This window comes from Orcinus orca, chromosome 13 (genome assembly GCF_937001465.1).
Source record: "Orcinus orca chromosome 13, mOrcOrc1.1, whole genome shotgun sequence".
Taxonomy (NCBI): domain Eukaryota; kingdom Metazoa; phylum Chordata; class Mammalia; order Artiodactyla; family Delphinidae; genus Orcinus; species Orcinus orca.
The window spans coordinates 69,493,364-69,512,066 of record NC_064571.1 but is presented as its reverse complement, the minus strand read 5'-3'; the positions used below and the strand labels follow the sequence as shown (position 1 = coordinate 69,512,066).

At 48.8% G+C, this 18,703-nt stretch overlaps 1 protein-coding gene across 7 annotated transcripts in view; it reads left to right on the top strand.

The window, feature by feature from the left end:
* Positions 1 to 18,703, top strand: part of PLB1 (phospholipase B1) — a 184,447-nt gene that overhangs the window by 93,732 nt on the left and 72,012 nt on the right. For all 7 annotated transcript variants that reach the window (XM_049696313.1, XM_033425198.2, XM_033425196.2 and 4 more), the window contains 6 exons: positions 1,011 to 1,086; positions 2,017 to 2,121; positions 3,189 to 3,245; positions 7,832 to 7,903; positions 8,703 to 8,777; positions 10,823 to 10,886. In XM_049696313.1, the coding sequence (XP_049552270.1) occupies positions 1,011 to 1,086; positions 2,017 to 2,121; positions 3,189 to 3,245; positions 7,832 to 7,903; positions 8,703 to 8,777; positions 10,823 to 10,886 (449 nt within the window). The remainder of the gene's footprint in view (positions 1 to 1,010; positions 1,087 to 2,016; positions 2,122 to 3,188; positions 3,246 to 7,831; positions 7,904 to 8,702; positions 8,778 to 10,822; positions 10,887 to 18,703) is intronic.

Below are 18,703 nucleotides of genomic sequence, written 5' to 3'. Positions count from 1 at the left end.
TGCATCAGCTGATCCAAGGCGTGGAGTGGGAGAGAGACAAAGCGACGTGTGTGAGATTCCACAGCCAGCGGGGGCAGAGTCAGGCTGCGGAAGGGGCCCTCTGCCGCATTGTTTTGGGGACTGAGTTAAAGGATGAAATATGCAGCCTGGTTGACGTAGTGACAGGTGCCCCAGCCCCACCAGGGTGACTTGAGAGTTTAAAAACCAGCTTGGGCAAAACAGCTATTAGCCAAGAAGTATTATTTCCAGAAATTGGAAAGACAATTTAGTCTAATTGTATTTTATTTTCACACAACTTGATTCCCATGTATTTCTGAGATTTTTCAGATAATTTAAACTTTCTGAGCCCAGATCCTGAGATTTCTGGCTGGATAAAGTCAGATCAGGGGCGTTGTAGGTGGTGGCAACGGAAAGGAGAGGACAGTGCAGAGAGGATAGGGGGGTTTGAAGAGGAAGAAAGCTGAAGGAACGGTGGCTCAGAGTAGGGGAGGGGAGAACAGGAGGTGGGTTTCTGGGGGAGGAGCAGTGAGGGAAGCGGTGCATCAGGAGATGAAGTGAGAGGCAGCGTCTCCATAACATACCCTTTTTTTTTTTTTTTTTTTTTTTTTTTTTTTTTTTTTTTTTGCGGTACGCGGGCCTCTCACTGTTGTGGCCTCTGCCGTTGCGGAGCACAGGCTCCGGACGCGCAGGCTCAGCGGCCATGGCTCACGGGCCCAGCCACTCCGCGACATGTGGGATCTTCCCGGACCGGGGCACGAACCCGTGTCCCCTGCATCGGCAGGCGGACTCTCAACCACTGCGCCACCAGGGAAGCTCCATAACGTACCCTTTTTTCTCCCCAATGTGTACTTCCTTCCTTCCTTCTCCTGGGCCATCTAAGACTTCCAGCTTCCCCTTCCCCCGGCTCCCAAAGCAACTCCCAGTGCCCCCAGCCCCACCTTCCTCCAAGAGGGAGTCTAAACGGCCCCACACGGCATCCATGCTCACTTCCTGCTTGTTTTAACCTGCAGTCCCACGGCCGAGCCCTGCAGGTGCTCAGGGGAGACCTCGCGGCTGTCCAGGGTTGCGACCCAGTGGGCCTATCAGGTGAGTGCACTCTGGGACACTGCCTGTTGGCTCACAGGGGCAGGTGGTCATGAGAACAGGGATGGTGGGAACAATTAGGGTGCACGTTTGCTGACGTAGGACCCCACCAGCTGAAGTCAGAACTGAGTCAGGAGCGAACGACAGCAGCTACTCTTGCGTCGCTTCCAGGTGCTGACTTGATCTTCCAGCACGTAAAGTGGGAACTGCCGTACTGGTTGCGGGGAGAGTGGATGCAAGTGGAGGGTGGTGGTGGTACCTACGGTAAAAGATGCTGAAGGATTTTGCAGGTCGTTCCGAGATGCTTTTGGTCATCATCCCCCTTCTGCCACTGCATCTGTGGCTGGTGGACGGGTTTGCCTGGACTAGGCTTGCACAGACTGCAGCCTGGACTACGGTCTGGCTCCTGAAGATGTGCATCTAGTTTACAGGAGAGACCCCAAGACAGTGTGCGTGGCTCAGCGGAAGCCTCCATCCCCACCAGCAAACAGTGCAAAGCACGGTTCCCACTGACATGCGTTAAGATGATGATTTTTGTTTAAGAGGCAGTTTTGTATAAGAAGTTTTCCATATGAAGCTGTATGTCATTTCTCTTGCTTTGGAAATGACATTTTTTGAGTGGTTAATAGCACATCCCTGTACAGAACTCAGCCCTTGAAGAGAGAGTGGGGACCCTAGCTACATACTGGGCTGGCGTATACTTCTCGAGCTCCCAGAGAACAGTTCTCGGGTCTTACCTGATGCTGGACGTCAGAGGAAAATGAAAACCTGGTTTAGTTAATCAAAGGGCCCTGAAGTGTGAGATGAGAGGGAGCTTCCCAATAGCATGTGATTCAGAATAGCATGGGTGGGTGATTCTGACCGGGGGGCTGCTGGGAACTCCCTGGTGTGAGGATGGGGCAGGCTGAGCCTCGCTGGTACTCCTTTCTTCAGGAAACCTGGGAACAGCTCCTGGCCTCCAGCAAGTACAACGAGCAGACGTCCTTCGCAGTGGTTTTCCAGCCTTTCTTCTACGAGGGAACCCTGCCACCACCCTCGGTGAGTGAGGGCCTGGCCCACACCCTCTCCCTCTCCCTCCCCTGCCCTCTCCTCTGCAGATGCCCCAGCACAGTTGAGCTTCACCGAGCCCAGGATGTGTAGTCTCAGGGGGAAATGCTGCAGTGTTCTCTTATACTTTTTGGACAACTTCCCCGTGGGGTTGGATAGCCCCGTGAGGAAGGTTCCGAGAGTCAGAGCCGCCCAGAGGTAAAGAGCATGGGCTCCAGCCAGACGGCTTCTGGCTTTGGAATGGGCCGGCTGTGTGACCTTGGGCAAGTTGTTTGAACTCTCTGTGTCTTGTTTCCTCATCTGTGAAATCAGGGCCATTATTAACATTCCGCCTGCTAGAGTGGTTGTCAGGGTGATTAAATACATGTGAGGAACTTAGAGCAGCGCCTGGCTCTTGGAAGCCCGCAGTGTCTCTCAGCTATGGTGACTATTCAGGATGGAATTTCCAGGCCCCACACTGCACTCCTCCCCCTGAAGGCTCCTCCACATCTATCCCTGCAAGGGAGGGCACTTTGAGTTGTTTCCTCACCCAGGTCACTGGGCAAACGCCCCTTCCCCCTGGGGGTCCTGCAGACCACAAGCGCTGTGGTGGGTGCACACGTGCTCAGCTCAGCAAGGTCTCTACACCTGTGGGGCTTCAGCACTGTACATCTGGGACAGCCCCTCCCTCCAGGCTCCTGGCTCCTGCCATTGGAGTCATTGTGTCCCTCCGGGACTTCAGTGATGTTTAAATAGTGGTTTAGTAGGAGGAGGAATATTAGTTCCCGTCCCCCCCTCCTACTCAGACCATACCTGAATCACTTCCCTGTCACCTCCTTCTGCTGTTGAGTTCAGTGTGTACAACCCCACAATGCGGAGGAGCAGCCAGACGTGAGACGCGCCCCTACAGGCCCTCACCTCCTAGCCTGTAAGTCCCTGCCATTATTGATGGGGAGGGACTGAGAGATAGAATCTGAGTGCATCAGGACCCCCATCTCTGCCGGGAGAGCTTCAGAGTGCGCGGCAGGGCTGTCCCAGCCCCGGGGGCACACAGGACCTCTCATTTGGTTCTCTTTCAGGGGGAGCGACCACTCCAGGATCCCACCGTCCTCGCCTTGACTCTCTGGAACAGCATGGTGAGTGGCTGGGGGTCCCGGGGCGCCGCCCTGCCAGCCTGGGGTTTAGTCTATGGAAGGAGAAGCAGGGCCTCTGCCGTCGTGCCCCGTCTGCTCACCGCTCTGATGGAGGGGTTGAGGGACACCAGCAGGACCCCAAGATGATGATTCTGGGCCATCAGGGGTCCCTCCCACATCCAGTGACAGCCCATCTGGGACCACCTGGGAGTTTCACCTCCTCTTCCTGGAAGCTGGGCTGCAGCCCTGACAGTGAGCATGGCTCCCTGGGCAGCCTCAGTCCTGCTCTTTCCGGATGCAGGAACGTTTCCTTGGCATCTGTCTGGGAGACCTCACTTGGAGTGGGGCACTAGGGAGAAGGCTCACGTAGCAACCTGGCCCAGCTCTCCCTCATTTTACACTTAAGTTTCCAATGCCCAGGGTGGTGCCTGGGGTGAGTGTGGAGTGATGAAGACCTGGGTTCAAAGCTCTCACGAGCTGTGTGAACTTAGGGTCTCAGCTCCCTTTCTGCAAAACCCCCGAGCCAACACGTGGAGAGTGTACAGCTCCCTCCCGGCCCACAGCGAGTATTCACCCTGGGTGGCGCTTCTTACTCTGACTGTGACGGGCTTCCCCCAGACTCTGAAGGTCCCCCGGGGCTGTCTGGGATTAGTCAGTGGATGGAATGTTCCATTAAACTTTGAACCTCTCCAGAGCACCAGACAGAGACCTGATTTTGCCATTTATTTTTTTCCCATCCAAACTGTCCTAGAATTCCAGGGACGGCAACCTGGTTTTCTTCTTCCTTGCATTAGAAAAATTTCTCTCCATCTCCTCAGACTGAGGTGCTGTGCTGAGTCCTGTGAGCAGCTGTAGTTGGATGCGCAGTGGCCAGTGAGACAGCAGGGAGGGCAGGGGCCAGCCCAGGCAGCCCGGACTGACGGAGTCACACTAGCCTTCGGAGAAGCCATTTGATTTCTTTGAACGAGGACCCTTGTTGGTGGGCCTGACCCCTGAGCGGTCAGGCCCCAGAAAACCACTTTGCTGTTCATCTCCCTCCACCCTCTCTCTGGGGGAGGAGGGCTGATTCTTCCAGCTCGGCCAAACCTCTCTCCTCCTCTGTTACCTTTCTCCCAAGCAATGAAAGAAAGCCTAGAGGGTGCCTACCCTATGCTGGGTCCAGGGAAGATACAGGAGACACACCAAATGGCCCAGCGAATAGCTGGAAGGGCACAGCAGGAACAGGGTCATGCCCTGGACAGAGCACCCAAAAGGGATATGGGCAAGAGGCCAGGACGGCCCCCCGAGGGTGGGACTGGAATTGGCTTTGTCGGCATGGGTTGGGGGGAAATATGTCAGAGGAGGTGGGGCTGGCATTCCCAGGCGAGAGGAGCTGTGTGAACAGAATAAAATGTACTAGCAAGGGGTGGTGGGAGAGGAACGGGATAAGGAGGCCCCACGAATGAATGAAGTGCCCTGTGCAATCAGACAGGGGCACGGCGCGCACAGCGCCCTGAAACCCGCTCGAGGGCGAGGATGGGCAGGTGCCCAGAGGGGAGCAGAAGGTCTCACGCTCAAGGCCAAAGGTCTGGGACCCAGTAGGTGTCCCAGGGGCTTTGGGGAGGAGGCAGCTTTCCTAGGTGGGCAGTTACCTGCCCAACGAACCAGCAGTCCTTTCCCAGGGAGAGGCCTCGAGGTCCCTGTAGCCAAGCCAACAAGGAGGGAAGCGTGTCCCCTGGCTTCCTCTCGGGCAAAATGCCAGACCATCCCACGGCTCCCGAGCGCACGGACAGCTCCTGCAGGTTAATTTATGAGAAATTACGAAGGTAACAGGTTAGGGGAAAGGGCACTGGGTAAGGAGCCAGAAAACCTGGCTTCTGAGTCCAGCTGTGCATTTGGTTGTTTCTTGAGGTGAGTCACGTGGTCTTTCTGGGCCCCATTTTCTCTATTTGCCAGCCTCAGAGGACCTTGGGAAATATAGGAGCAGTTCACCCTTGGGTTCCCTCCTGTGTCCTCCCAGGGACATGGGGAGTCCAGGAGCCTCCCTGCCTCCACCTCTGTGTGCCTCTGTGGTGTTGGGCTTAACTGCGACTACAGAGGTAAAAGACAGCTATGTCCGTCATGCCCACATTTGCAGACACACAAGAGCCCCGAGTGAGGGCCACCCTCTTACATGGGGAGCAGAGAGGGACCAGCAGAATCGCTGTGACCAGAGGGGCCCAGTTTCTACCGCTTCTCTGCTTGGCCTCGACCTAGGACACAGCGATGGTGGTGACTGTGCAGGGCCACACAGTGTCTGCTCCCCGGGCCAAGTCCCAAGGTGCGCGTAAGCTCTGAGGGCCAGTGAAGGAAAACCCCCCACACACGCACGCAGTCATCGTGAGCGGCCCTGCTTCGGAAACACGCCTGGCTGCATGGGCCACCCAGACGGAAGCGGAGCTCCTGGCACGGAGCAGAGGAGGGTTTTGTGTTTGGGATGTAATTCATTCCCTGGGCCCTTCCTGCCTCCTCAATAACTTCTGATGATTCTTATGTAACAGTAGTGTTGATGAGGCCCACCTGTGGGGACTCAATTGCCAGGTCTAGCAGTCACGGCCCCCCACCTTATTCCCAGCCCTGCGCTAGCGCCAGAGGCGCAGGGCGAGGTGAGAAGGGCTCACAGTCAAGCGGGACTCTTGAGAGCACGTCTAAGGTCATCCCGCCACCCCTGCCGCGCTCCAGTTCATCTCGGGGACAGGGAGGCTGTGCAGAAGAGATGCGAGCAATTAAAGGGCCGAAGGGTGGAGTAAGAGAACAGGACCAGCGTCCCCAGGGTGCGTGCGGGCATGTGCGGTGCAGGGCGGTGGATGGAGGGACACAAAAAGGGTCATTTGATCTAGCCGAGTCATTTTCCATCCTGAGGATGGAGGGTCAGAGCGTGTGTAAAGGGGATTAATGGCAGCAGGAAGGACGTAGGTGCTGATAAAGAGACATTTAGGACAAGGTTCTTAGTGCAAATGGATTTATTGGGAAAACCTATGAATTTTCCTTTGGAGTCCTTAAAAAATTAGGTTCTGTTTTATCCATTCGACTAAAATGATCACAATGTGGCTTTCTCAACATTTCTTTCCAGATTCTATTATTGATTAAATTCTTGAAAGATTGGAGAAGAGAAGTCAGGCCACTTCGACACTGGGCCACCGACTCAGGCCCACTGAACACTCCCTTTCAGGGCGGCCCTGAAAGTTCTGGGTTGGAATCCCATACTTAGGAGTGTCCACCATCAGAATAAAACTGAAAGGAGATGGGGAGTGCAGTTCCTCCTCCAGCCCCTGAGCAAAAGGTTGCCACTCGTTTTGCAGAAGGTTATTCACACCCTCTTATCTGACCCTGTCCGTTTGGGTGAAGGAAGTTTACCTGAGAAGATAAAGTTCTTCCCCTGCTCTTGTTTGCTGGGCACAGATGCCGGGGCAAGATATTGCTGAGGAATCTAAAGGGCTCGTGGAAGATGGCAGAGCCCGTGACTGAGCCAGATAGGGGGCCTCCATCCTGTAGCCTCCTGCACTTTTGTCCCCCGTCAAGGTCTGTGGGAGGGGAGGGGAGGGACCGGGTGACCTAGGAGCCCAGCTCCTCTGGGCAGCAGGGCTGACAGCAAACACGAGGTCCCCAAACAGTAGAAGACGGTGCGTGCAAGAGAAAATCTGTGATCTCTCAAAGCCACTGTATTTTTCTGTTAAGTGTTTACAAATGTATAATGAACATTTAAAAATAACAGAAGGAACTTAAAATCCTGGCTCCGTTGAATTCTCCAACTGCCTTCATTTTTCTATCTCCCCTCCGATGTCTTTACCTGAGCCGATCCTCTGCTGCTTTCTCTGGCGGGTACACCATACACTTTTCGTCTATGTTGTTAGATAGGCTTCAGTTATCATTGAAGTAGCTGCCTCTATCAGCCACTGGTACCACTATCACTGTTCCTGAATGGCTAGACACTCTAGTTGTTAGCGTGGCGCCGTGCTATGTCCCATGTCACTGTACCTCTGTGTCCCAGGTAAAGACATGGGGCTTGCCAGGTGACAGAGGGTTTCATTCATTCCCTGCTGGTTTACACGAGAGCCATTTATTTGCCCTTCCTTCCCATTCCTACTCTCCTCCCTGAGGGAAATTTAATCAGGGAGCCGGCCAGCAGCAGGGCAGCAAGGAGGGGGATGCGACATCGAGCTAATAACCGGCTCCTGGTGATCAGGTAGCCGGTGACCCTGTGAGAGCGATTTGGTTGAATCTGGACATCCGTGTCCTTGTGTCAGCTCAGCCTCCCTGGTGTTCACTTTCCCCTGTAACAGGAGGGGTGGGCTGGGAATCAGTGGTTCCTCTCCCGCAGTGGGCCCTCACCTTGAGCGCGCATCAGAATCCCTGGAGGGCTTGATAAAGCACAGGGAGCTGGACCCCACCCCAGAGTTGCGGGCTGGGAATTTGCCATTTCTAACGTGTTCCCAGGTGACGCTGATGCTGCCCGCCCAGGGTCACACTCTGAGGAACACTGAGCTAATGAGCCTTTCTCAGTGGTAGTACCCTAGGATGCTGCCACCCGTGTAAGACTTTTCTGTTCTGAACATCACCTTCTTTCCTAGATGGAGCCAGCAGGACAGAAAGATGAGCCATTCAGTGCCAAAGAGAGGCGGCCAGTGAAATGTCCCTCTCAGGTAGGCGAGGACTGGAGGGGGCGGGGGGCCGGGGGGCGGCACCTCCTGCTGAGTTGGGGAGAAAGGCGGGGTCACAAAGCAGGGGGCTTTGCTGCGAAGTGGGTCTTACCTGGTTGAGACATTAGCCCGTTAGAGTCTCGGGTCTGTTCTTCTGGGCCTGGGCACACCTAAGGTTTATACCTGTGGGTCAGGAGAGCTGTTTTAACAGAACTGAGGCCCCTTCCGTGCTTGTAGAGGGCATAGGAACAAAGGCACAGCTCACACGGCCCCAAATGCTAAGATGGGTATCTTAAATATGTGCCTAATATATAGTAGGTGTAGAATTAACATTGCTGAATAAATTAATGAAAAAATAGCTGAATGTAAATGAACAGAAATCTTTTTTATCACTTAATGCTAGTCAGATTTTTGGCTTTATTGATGAATTGGTAAGTTTTTGTTACCAGGCTGTAAGAACCGTATAATTCACCCTCTTTTCCTCTTTGCCTTGGCTCTCAGGAAACTTAAGATTAGGTTCTCTTTTCAAGGAAATATACCTACTTTGCCTGTTGGCATGGACCTCGGGTAGAGAGCAAAAGATGCTGACTGCTGCAAATGGGAAATTTCAAAATGTTAATGAACTCCTTCAGGGAACTAATGAGCAGTCCAGAGAAGAAAAGCCAGAGAATGTTTCTCTCATCCTTTAAAGGATGGTATGAATGTTTCAGATTGGCCAAAGGCATTGCTGGGTGATAAAAGTTGATGATTACAGGATACGGATTTCTGGATCGTGGTTACAACGCATTGCCTTTCTCTGCAGGAGAATCCCTATCTGTTCACCTACAGGAACAGCAACTACCTGCCCAGGTTGCAGAAATCCCAGGCGAAGTTTGAGGTACGGAGAGGTTTTTCTGTGATTGACAAACATGCAAATGAACCAGGGGCCGTACCTTTCTGAGTCTTTTGAAGCTTCCAGGGCAGTTCTTTGTGTCCTGGACCCCATGGGTAGGTTGGAGAAGAGTGAAGGAGCACATGTGTGGCTGTCCCCTTGGTGCTTGAAGCAGGGCTGCCCTCCAGCTCCGTCTTTAAAACGGCCTCAGCAACCAGCATCCCATGGCTTCACGGGGTGTGTTGGGGGGCTCAGCACTACCTGTTCCCCGTCTATTTTGATGCGAGACAAGAATTTCAGGCCCTCCCCAAATCTCTGACACGTCTTTTAAAACTCATCTGAGCCCTTAATCTGAAGAGAAAGTCCAGAAAAGGCAGGGAAATGGGGTGAAGTCTGAGAGCTGTCAGCATGGAGACCAGAAGGCCTCAGCTGTCGGCCACACCTTAGGGGCCCGCCTCACACATGTCTTGCTTATGACTTATCTCATGAGTCTCTTTCTGATACTTCCTGTCAAGATTAGATAGGGCACTCCACACTCTTCTGAGGATGCAAGAAACACTTGAAGGTTGTCTCCTTCTCAGAGGACTGGGGACCAATATGTGTTGAGACGAATTTGGTGGTGGTCCCAGCACCACCCCTGCCTCCCTATTGGATAAAAGAGGGTGCGATTTACTCCCAGGGGTGTAGGCAAAGCTGATGGCCTGGGCCTGCACCACAAAGCCCAAGAGATACGGCGTAAAAGACTTGATGTATCAGCTTGTCCCGTGCTTTCTAACTAATATCACAGCAGTAAGGATACATCTGAGAGGCACCATGGTGCCGCGATTTGAGAGAGCTGGCTCGGGGTTCAAATCCAGACTCTTGCACTTACTGGCTCTGTGTCAGGGGGACTTAACCTCTCTGTGCCTTAGTTTTTCAAATCTGGGAAATGGTGATAGGTCATAGTGCTACCTGATAGAGCTATTAAATCGTAATAAGTTATTAAGTATAAGGCACATATAACAGTATCTGGCATGCCATGAGTTTTATAGTAGAGGGAGCAATGCATATCTTCAGGATACATTTACTGAATACCAGCTGTGTACCATTAGGATGCACGCTCCATGGGGGCAGTGACTCAGAGCAGGTACCTAGTCACTATTAGCCGAATAACCAAGTGGGTGGGCAGGTGGGTGGGTGGACGGGGACCAGGCATAGGAGATACAAACACAAATACGTTGTTTGTCCCAAGGAGCTCAGTCTAGTGGAGTCAACCAGCAGCGATAGCACAATGTAAAAAGTGCCGTAAGGTTTCCACAGGGTATTCTGGGAACACAGCGGAAGAACAAATGACAGGCAGGAGAGAGTTGAGAAGGCTTCCCCAAGAGTACCCATGACCTCAGCCTGAGGATGACAAAAGTCAAGCCAGGTGGGTGGGAGTGAGGGAAGCAGAGGGAGGGAAAGGGAAAGAAAGAGCAGACGTAGGTGTTCAGACGAAGATGTGGAGGGACAGAGAGGTGGATGGTGTGGAATGTCGGGGGCTTCCTACCCCGTGCTGAGGAGGGTGGACTTTATGCTGATGTTAGTACAGAGTGGAAATATGCTTATTCAACCAACAAGTGTTTATTGAGCATCTACTGTGCAGCCTTCTAGGCTCTGGACATACAAGAAGCAAAATGGATGAAAATTCCTGCTTTCACTGAGAATTTGGGCAAGGGAGTGATTTTTATATTGAGAGAGAAAGAGTCCTCTGAATGGATTCAGAAGGCTGGGGAGGAAGACCACAGGCTGGCAGCAGTGATGATGGTGAACAGGGCCATGTTCCAGGAAGAAGGGACAAGGCCTGAACTTAGCCTGAGGCTGAGGGACTAGGGAAGGGGGGCCGGCTTGGGAACATCTGGAAAGGGTGTTGTGGACGCTCAGATGTGAGTGTTGAAGGAGAGGGAGAAATCCTACATGATGCTTAGGTTTCTGTACTAAGTGATATCTTCCAAAATAGAGGCCCACTTCTCACCCAGTTTCTTAGGTTGCAAGATCCATTTCTTCTTATTTCTCCATGTGTCTCATTTCAGGTGAGAGATGGAATGGAAATCAGGTGTCCTGACAAGGATCCCTCTGACACGATTCCCACATCAGGTACACGGCTTGAGTCAAGTAATTTTTAAAGTCATTTGAGGTCTAAAACCATCAGTGTAAGAGCAGCCTTAAGATGACAGGGGCTTTCTACACAATCTGAGATACACCTGAGAAGTTTTCAAGGCCATACAGCTCTGTATGTATACTTGTAAGTTCATGCCTGTGTTTGATTATTCTTTAACTAAAATATGATAACATTATCGAAAGCATTTACTGAGCATTAACTGTGTGCCAGGCCATGCTCTGCAAAGGGCCCAGCGTCAGGTGAGTGAGCTGATGTCATTGTCCCCACTGGGAAGCCTTGATGAGGTGAACTTATTCTCTGAAACATAAAACTACCTTTAAGCAGGAAGCAAAAATAACCAGTCCAAGCTCCCGGTCAGAGCCATATGCAGAGTGCACTCAAACACTGGAAAGCCATCTTACAAACGTGCCATTTTCACTGCTTCTCTGTGTTTCCAAGATGACTGGTGCTGGGCCATGAAAATGAGGCTCATGGAACATTCTAGGCAGAGACCTTCCCAAAGAGGGGCTGCCTAAGGGCTGAAACTTTTCCTCCAGGTGAGCCAACCTCTGAGCGATGGCTCTGTGCGCGTGATCGTGGGAGGTCACGGGAGAGCCGTGTGGTGGCCCACGTGACTCACAACCTCAGCCCAGGAGCGTTTCTGCAACGGTGCGATAGGTTCTCATGCTTGGTCCTGGAGGGTGACTCATTTGTTCATTGATTCGGTCACTTGTTCACTCATCTATTAGATGATTGTTGAATGCCTCTTATGTGCCTGCCAGGATGGAAAGCGAAGTTTGAAGATGTCGCAGCGTGCAAATCTTTGTAGTCACATTGTCTCCTTTTGCTGAGTATTAGTAGAACAAGTTTAAGTGTCAGCCCGCCCTTCATGCCTGTCTTAGCTCTACACGCTCAAATCTAGTCAAATGACGGGCAAGTAAGTTAAAAATCTTCTCACCAAAACTTCGGTGTGTAACTGGTTCTTGACTAAGTTGCAGAATAATGGAATAGGTGATAAAAGTCTTACAGGGCTTCCCTGGTGGCTCAGTGGTTGAGAGTCTGCCTGCCGATGCAGGGGACATGGGTTCGTGCCCCGGTCTGGGAAGATCCCACATGCCGCGGAGCGGCTGGGCCCGTGAGCCATGGCAGCTGGGCCTGTGCGTCCGGAGCCTGTGCTCTGCAACGGGAGAGGCCACAACAATGAGAGGCCCGCGTATCGCAAAAAAAAAAAAAAAAGAATCCCCCTGCCAATGCAGGGGACATGGGTTTGAGTCCTGGTCCAGGAAGATCCCACATGCCACAGACCAACTAAGCCCGTGTACCACAACTACTGAGCCTGCGCTCTAGAGCCCGTGAGCCTGTGTGCCACAGCTACTGAAGCCCACGTGCCTAGAGCCTGTGCTTCAAAACAAGAGAAGCCACCGCAATGAGAAGCCCACACACCTCAACTAGAGAAGGCCCGCACGTAGCAACAAAGACCCAACGCAGCCAAAAAATAAATAAATAAGGTAAAAGTCTTTTAAAAAAAAGTCTTACACACACACACTTAGTCTTTAGACTTTTTCCCCCGTACTTAGTGACAGCCCCTTCGTATTGGTTAGTTTACTAGCAGAACTTCAGTAGCAGAAACAAATTGTTAGCTTCATATGTAGGCCCTCCAACAGCAAAACCTCAAAGATGTATGTATGTATAGAGAGAGGAAGGGGGGAATTTGAATGTTTTAATAGCCATACTCTTTACAGTGAAATGATATCCATCCTCTTTTAATCTTATCATTCTGAAAGGATGATGTGTAAAGATTTTGCAATCTGTCTAGATTATGTTCCCATCATGACAGTGATAACCAACCAATCCATCAGAGCATATCTGAACATCTGAAAGCCAAATAAAATGTGAATCTCTTCTTTATTCCTTGACCCTGAAGATTATCTTGTTTATTGGCACTTGAATATGTAAGCACAAGAAATCTCAAGACCTTGAGATCTTAGATACTCTGGTGACAGAAGCTGTTTGGATAAGCAGATGGATAGATTTATGCCTCCTTGATCTAACCAAGTGGGCCTGGGACCAAAACATTAGCATTGGCCAACTGGGTGGCAGCCCTCATGGGCTAACGTTGGGCCTGCGCCTCTGAGTCCCCCTGAAAAGTGTCTTTAGAAAAATGGCAACAACTAACTGGACAAAAACAAAAAACACATTTCATTACTGCGCTTGATCTATGATTGGACATTTTAATCATACTTGTGGCTGTCAGGGTGGGAAAAAGACTTAGCACAGGGTCACGTCATTATTACCCTTGATGATCGTTGTACTGGTGAGGTCATTCAGTCTTCTGGAGATCATGTTGGCAATTTCTAACTGAGATGAAGGCCTCTGATACGTACTTGTAAGAGCAGATCATCTTATCTTTACAACCGCAGTGACTCAGCACATGGTAGGGGCCTGATGATGGTTGTTGAACTCATCTTAATTATGGAGTATTCCTACTTCCGCAAATCAGAAATTCCCAGAGTTGAAAACGATCTTAAAAACCAAGTGGACCAAAATGCCTTCCGTTAAGACAACTTTTCACTAAGACTCTCTTATAAAATAACTGTTTTATCTTCAGAGTTGTTTTCAAAAATCTTCTTTGTAGTCCCCTTTTCTAGTGTCTCTCTCAAACCAACCCACAGCTACACCTAAAGTGATAATTTCAAAATAAGATACTGCCGCTGTCAACAGGTCCCAGCCCCTGGCAGCCCGGGTGCCCCACCCTCACACCATTCAGAGCCCACAGGTGATGAACCTCTTCTACTGATCTATGGGGCTTGGGATGAGATATATAGAGCTGATGTAAGTAATTTTTATTATCAATCGCTATTTGGTAGCATGAATAAATGAATGCACACGTGCGTGCTTCCAATTTTTCCCTTCTGGTCAGTGCATACATGCAATTTACTGAGTGCTACCTCCTGTGAACTTTATAACTTCATAAGTACTTACATCATTTTATATTACTTCATGGCCCTAACATAGTTGGGATAACTAAGAATAATATGCTGGGCCTGGTAGATGACTTAAGGTTTTCCCAGTGAGAAAAGGCGTTGCATTTTGTAAACAGAAGAGTGGCCATAAAGAGCCAGAGGGCACATGGCTCATCGCCTGTCCATTGAAGCTGGCTATCTCGAAGTCAAGCTGCTCCTTCCTTGCAGAGGGGAAAATTCATAGTATTTGAAAATAGGAGTCCACCAAGCTAATTCTATGCCACTGTCACCAGTAGTATCAATTAGAACAGTTCATTTATTTTAAGCTATTGATTCCTTTCTAAGTCCCTGATGTCATTTATTTTACCCATTTGGCTAAAGTGAGCTATTCAAGCGCTGATATGAAAAATGCCCAGGTTACAGGCACTGGGTGACCACTAGGAGTTTCACTTCATTGTGAATCAGCTGTGTACTGTCCAGTGTACGTCCTGAAACCGTCTCTATAGTCACCACCTGCTCATGAGTCTTGTGGCCTAACCTAGCCTGTGACTAGGAAGTAGTGACGCCCCACAGGGAATATAACAGCCTGCCTGTCCCCTCGGCGTGACCAGCCTACTGGACAAGTTCAAACTCACCCTCAAGACACTCAGATGAATGTATTTCCCTTCCCTGCAGTTTCCACCATTTAAAGCATTGAGAGCTGTAGTCTCTGACACAGAGCCTCTTCCTTAGCCTTTAATTCAACTGAACACATTTCTTGAGCTCCTACTGTGTGCGAGGCACATATTTCTTCACATAAACTTATGCCAACGCACTTCAAAGAGAGAAACAAGGCCCAACCTGTGCCAGCAGTTTACCACCATTGCAGAAGTCCTTATATAAGTCCCTAAAATCTGAGAGCAAAAGGGTTGGGCAGCCCTAGCTGACAGTCGAGAGAAAGTTGGTTTTTCAGGTTATGGCCCCAGGTTTAAGCTGTTGGGTTACACAGGACAAAACTCCCAAGTGTCAAGTCTTTTTCCTGCTGTTCCTTTTCATGTCCAACGGGCAGTTTCCCCTTTCTCTACTCTAGTCAACCATTTTCTGTCTATTCATGATCTTTTATCTTAGTTTGGATGGCCTTCTGATAAGAGGCCCCTTCTGTAAAGATCTTGATGAGTGAATGATGTGTTTATCAACTGCTTTCAAGGTGGTGGACAGTTTGTACCAGACAATGTTTAGCTAATCAGCCACACAAATGTAATCTTATCTCTAAAGAGTTCTGTCCCCAAGGAGAGCAATTGCTAAAGTGCTTTGCTGTGGTTCCAGGCTGTGTCTTTATCATATACGATAATATTAACAAAGCTCAAATCAAGGTCTCCAGAATGTCAAACCAATGAAATGTGTGTTGGGTTCTGTTTGAATAAGATCCCAGAGGAGTCAAACTCCTCCCATCTAGACTTGGTTCATTTGGTTTATTATCTCTTACAGGTCATTCCTTACAGAATGACCAACAGAAAACCACCCCTCCCAACATACCCACCAATCTACACGTATACACACATGCGTAGATGTGGACATACACGAGTGCGCGCATATATGTGTGTTTCCTTTCTGCCTGCTACAAATTTAGGAGACAGGAATGGCCAGTTTCAGCTGCCCCTTTAGCAAACTGCGATGTGCTTTCAAAGCAACTCTATCCATCTCTTCCACATTTTACCAGCCTCAAAGATGTCCCCTAGCCTTGACACACCAGTTAGTGTTCACAGAATTCACTGTATTACACATCATGGCAACAAGAATACGGTGATTGACTGTCGCCATCAGGAGCTAAAATAAACCGTCTAGAGTTGAAGGGAGGAGGTCTTATTTTCCATTTTGTTGCCTTTTTTACCCAGAGCCTCATTTCTTTGAGAAGAGGTCATTTGAAAGTTCTCAGGCTTGGCCCCGTCGATGTGTGCTAATGTGTGCAGCTGGCTTTGTGATTTGATAATGTTCTCCTAACCACATAGGATTGGGCCCACCCCAGACCTACTATATCAGAAACTCTGAGGGTGGCAACCAACCATCTGTGTTTTAACAAGCTCTCAGATGATTCTGATGCATGCTCGAATTTGAAGACCACTAATCTCTATATTTTGCATACACACATTCACAGCTATGCATGTGTTACTTTGCATGCTGTCATAGGGAAGAGGCAGGGACTTTTCCTTTTCCAATGAGAGGAAATCCTCAGTGGGAGCAGCAGTTCCACATCTGCAGACAGCATGGAAGTCAGGTAGACAAGATGTCTCCATGGAAGGAGGCAAGACCTAGAGATCTCTTTGAACATTGATCCCACTGACTGTTAACACAGCTTCCCATGCAGGTGTGATTATACACCATGATTTGGATGTTGATGAGTGAAGCAGGCTATATGTAGCCTGCTGGTGTCGAAAGCATCTTGTTCTCTGTGTTTTACTGCCCTCGTTATAGAGTTACTTGGTAAAGAAGGGCTTTCGAGAGAGCCTCCTGGCAGACAGATTTCAGTTTATCCATCTTAAGCAGTGGTCCACTGAAATGATGGGTTTCTTTCCCCACTGAAGTAGTGGGTCACCCCGTGGTACAAATGCTCTATTAGACTTCTTCCAAGGCTGAAAGCTAATTGACAAGTTACTGCAACATCACGCCGCTAGAGACCATGAAAGGCACATCTGAGGAAAGATGGAGCTGTGTCAAAGTTGGAGTGACTATGGGAGGAGGTGCCCTGGGGGAGTGGGAGGTGAACTTGTGATTTGAGGGGACAGAGCCACATATGGCAGAAGGAATTTAAGTGTGATTCCCAAAATGCACTTGGATTCAAGTCCGTATGTATATAAGGTAAAGGGGTAGATAGATATAGGACAGGCGTATATATGCAAGTAAATATATATATGTATATGTATGTGTGTATGTGTGTGTATATATGTGTAATATTCATGTTAAGCTCCTAAATTGTTAGCCAGGCATAAAAGGCCTTTGGCCCTAACATACATTTCCAATGTTATTTTTTTTTAATTGAAGTATAGTTGATTTACAGTGTTGTGTTAATGTCTGCTATACAGCAAAGTGATTCAGTTATACATATATATATATATCGATACATTCTTTTTTTAATATTCTTTTCCATTATGGTTTATCATAAGTTATTGAATGGTCCTCTGTGTTATACAGTAGGACATTTTTGTTTATCCATTCCATATATTGTATAATAGCTTACATCTGCTAACCCCCAACCTCCCACTCCATCCCTCCACCAACGCCTGCCCTCTTCGCAACCACAAGTGTGTTCTCTATGTCCACGAGGCTGTTTCTGTTTCGTAGATAGGTTCATTTGTGTCATATTCTAGATTCCACATGTAAGTTATATCATATGGTATTTGTCTTTCTCTTTCTGACTTACTTCACTTGGTATGATAATCTCTGGTTGCATCCATGTTGCTGCAAATGGCATTATTTCATTCTTTTTTATGGCTGAGTAGTATTCCATTGTATATATGTACCACATCTTCTTTATCCATTCATCTATCGAAGGACATTTAGTTTGTTTCCATGTCTTGGCTATTGTGAATAGTGCTGCTATGAACATGGGGGTGCATGTATTTTCAAATTAGAGTTTTGTCTGGATATATGCCCAGGAGTGGGATTGCTGGATCATATGGTAATTTTTTTTCTGAGGAACCTCCATACTGTTTTCCATAGTGGCTACACCAACTTACATTCCCACCATATGTATAGGAGGGTTCCCTTTTCTCCACATCCTCTCCAGCATTTGTTATTTGTAGACTTTTTAATGGTGGCTGTTCTGACCGGTGTGAGTTGGTACCTCATTGTACCATTTGATTTGGCATTTCTCTAATAATTAGCGATATTGAGCATCTTTTCATGTGCCTATTGGCCATTTGTATTTCTTCTTTGGAGAAATGTCTATTTAGGTCTTATGCCCATTTTTTCGACTGGGTTGTTTGTTTTGTTGTTGTTGAGTTGTATGAACTGTTTGTATATTGTATATTTTGGAAATTAAGTCCTTGTTGGATGCATCGTTTGCAAATATTTTCTTCCATTCTGTAGGTTGTTTTTTCATTTTGTTTATGGTTCCAGTGTTATTTCTTGTTAGTCTCCTTCCCATGCCCTTCACTTAAGTCAAACTGTACAACTATCCGTTCTTTATGGACGTCACACGATTTACCACACCGCATCCTTATCTCATCATATCCTGAGTTCAGACATGACCTTCTCCATGTGGCCTGCTCTAAACTCTCCTCCCCCACCACACACACACCTCTGAGGGTAAATCATTCCTCCAGCTCCTGAACCTCTTATCACTTTATTACCTCCCATAGTATTCATCAGCCTATAAGTTATTATAACTATGGATGTTTCTCATTCCCTGCTTATCCTGCGAGCTTCCTGAGCACATTCTCCATTTCTGACCACGGTTTTGTCCCCAGGGCCCCCAGCCACTGCTCGGTGGCCAATATGTTTGTCATACAAGTAAGTAGCTGCTTAGCCACATCATAGCACATGCCTAAACTCAAGAGATAAAATAGTAGCAGGCTATGGAAAACAGTTTGGGGTTTCCTCAGAAAGCTAAACATAGGATTATCCTATGGCCCACCAAGTTCCACTCCTTGGTATATACCCAAAATAATTCAAAACAGGCATTCAAATAAAGACTTGTATATGAATGTTCATAGCAGCACTATATACAATACCCAAAAGATGGGACCAACCCAAATGTCCATCAACAGATGAAGGAATAGAAAAATGTGGTATATCCACACAATGGAATATTAGTCAGCCATAAGAAAGAATGAAGTACTGGCACCTGCTACAACATGGGTGAACCTTGAAAA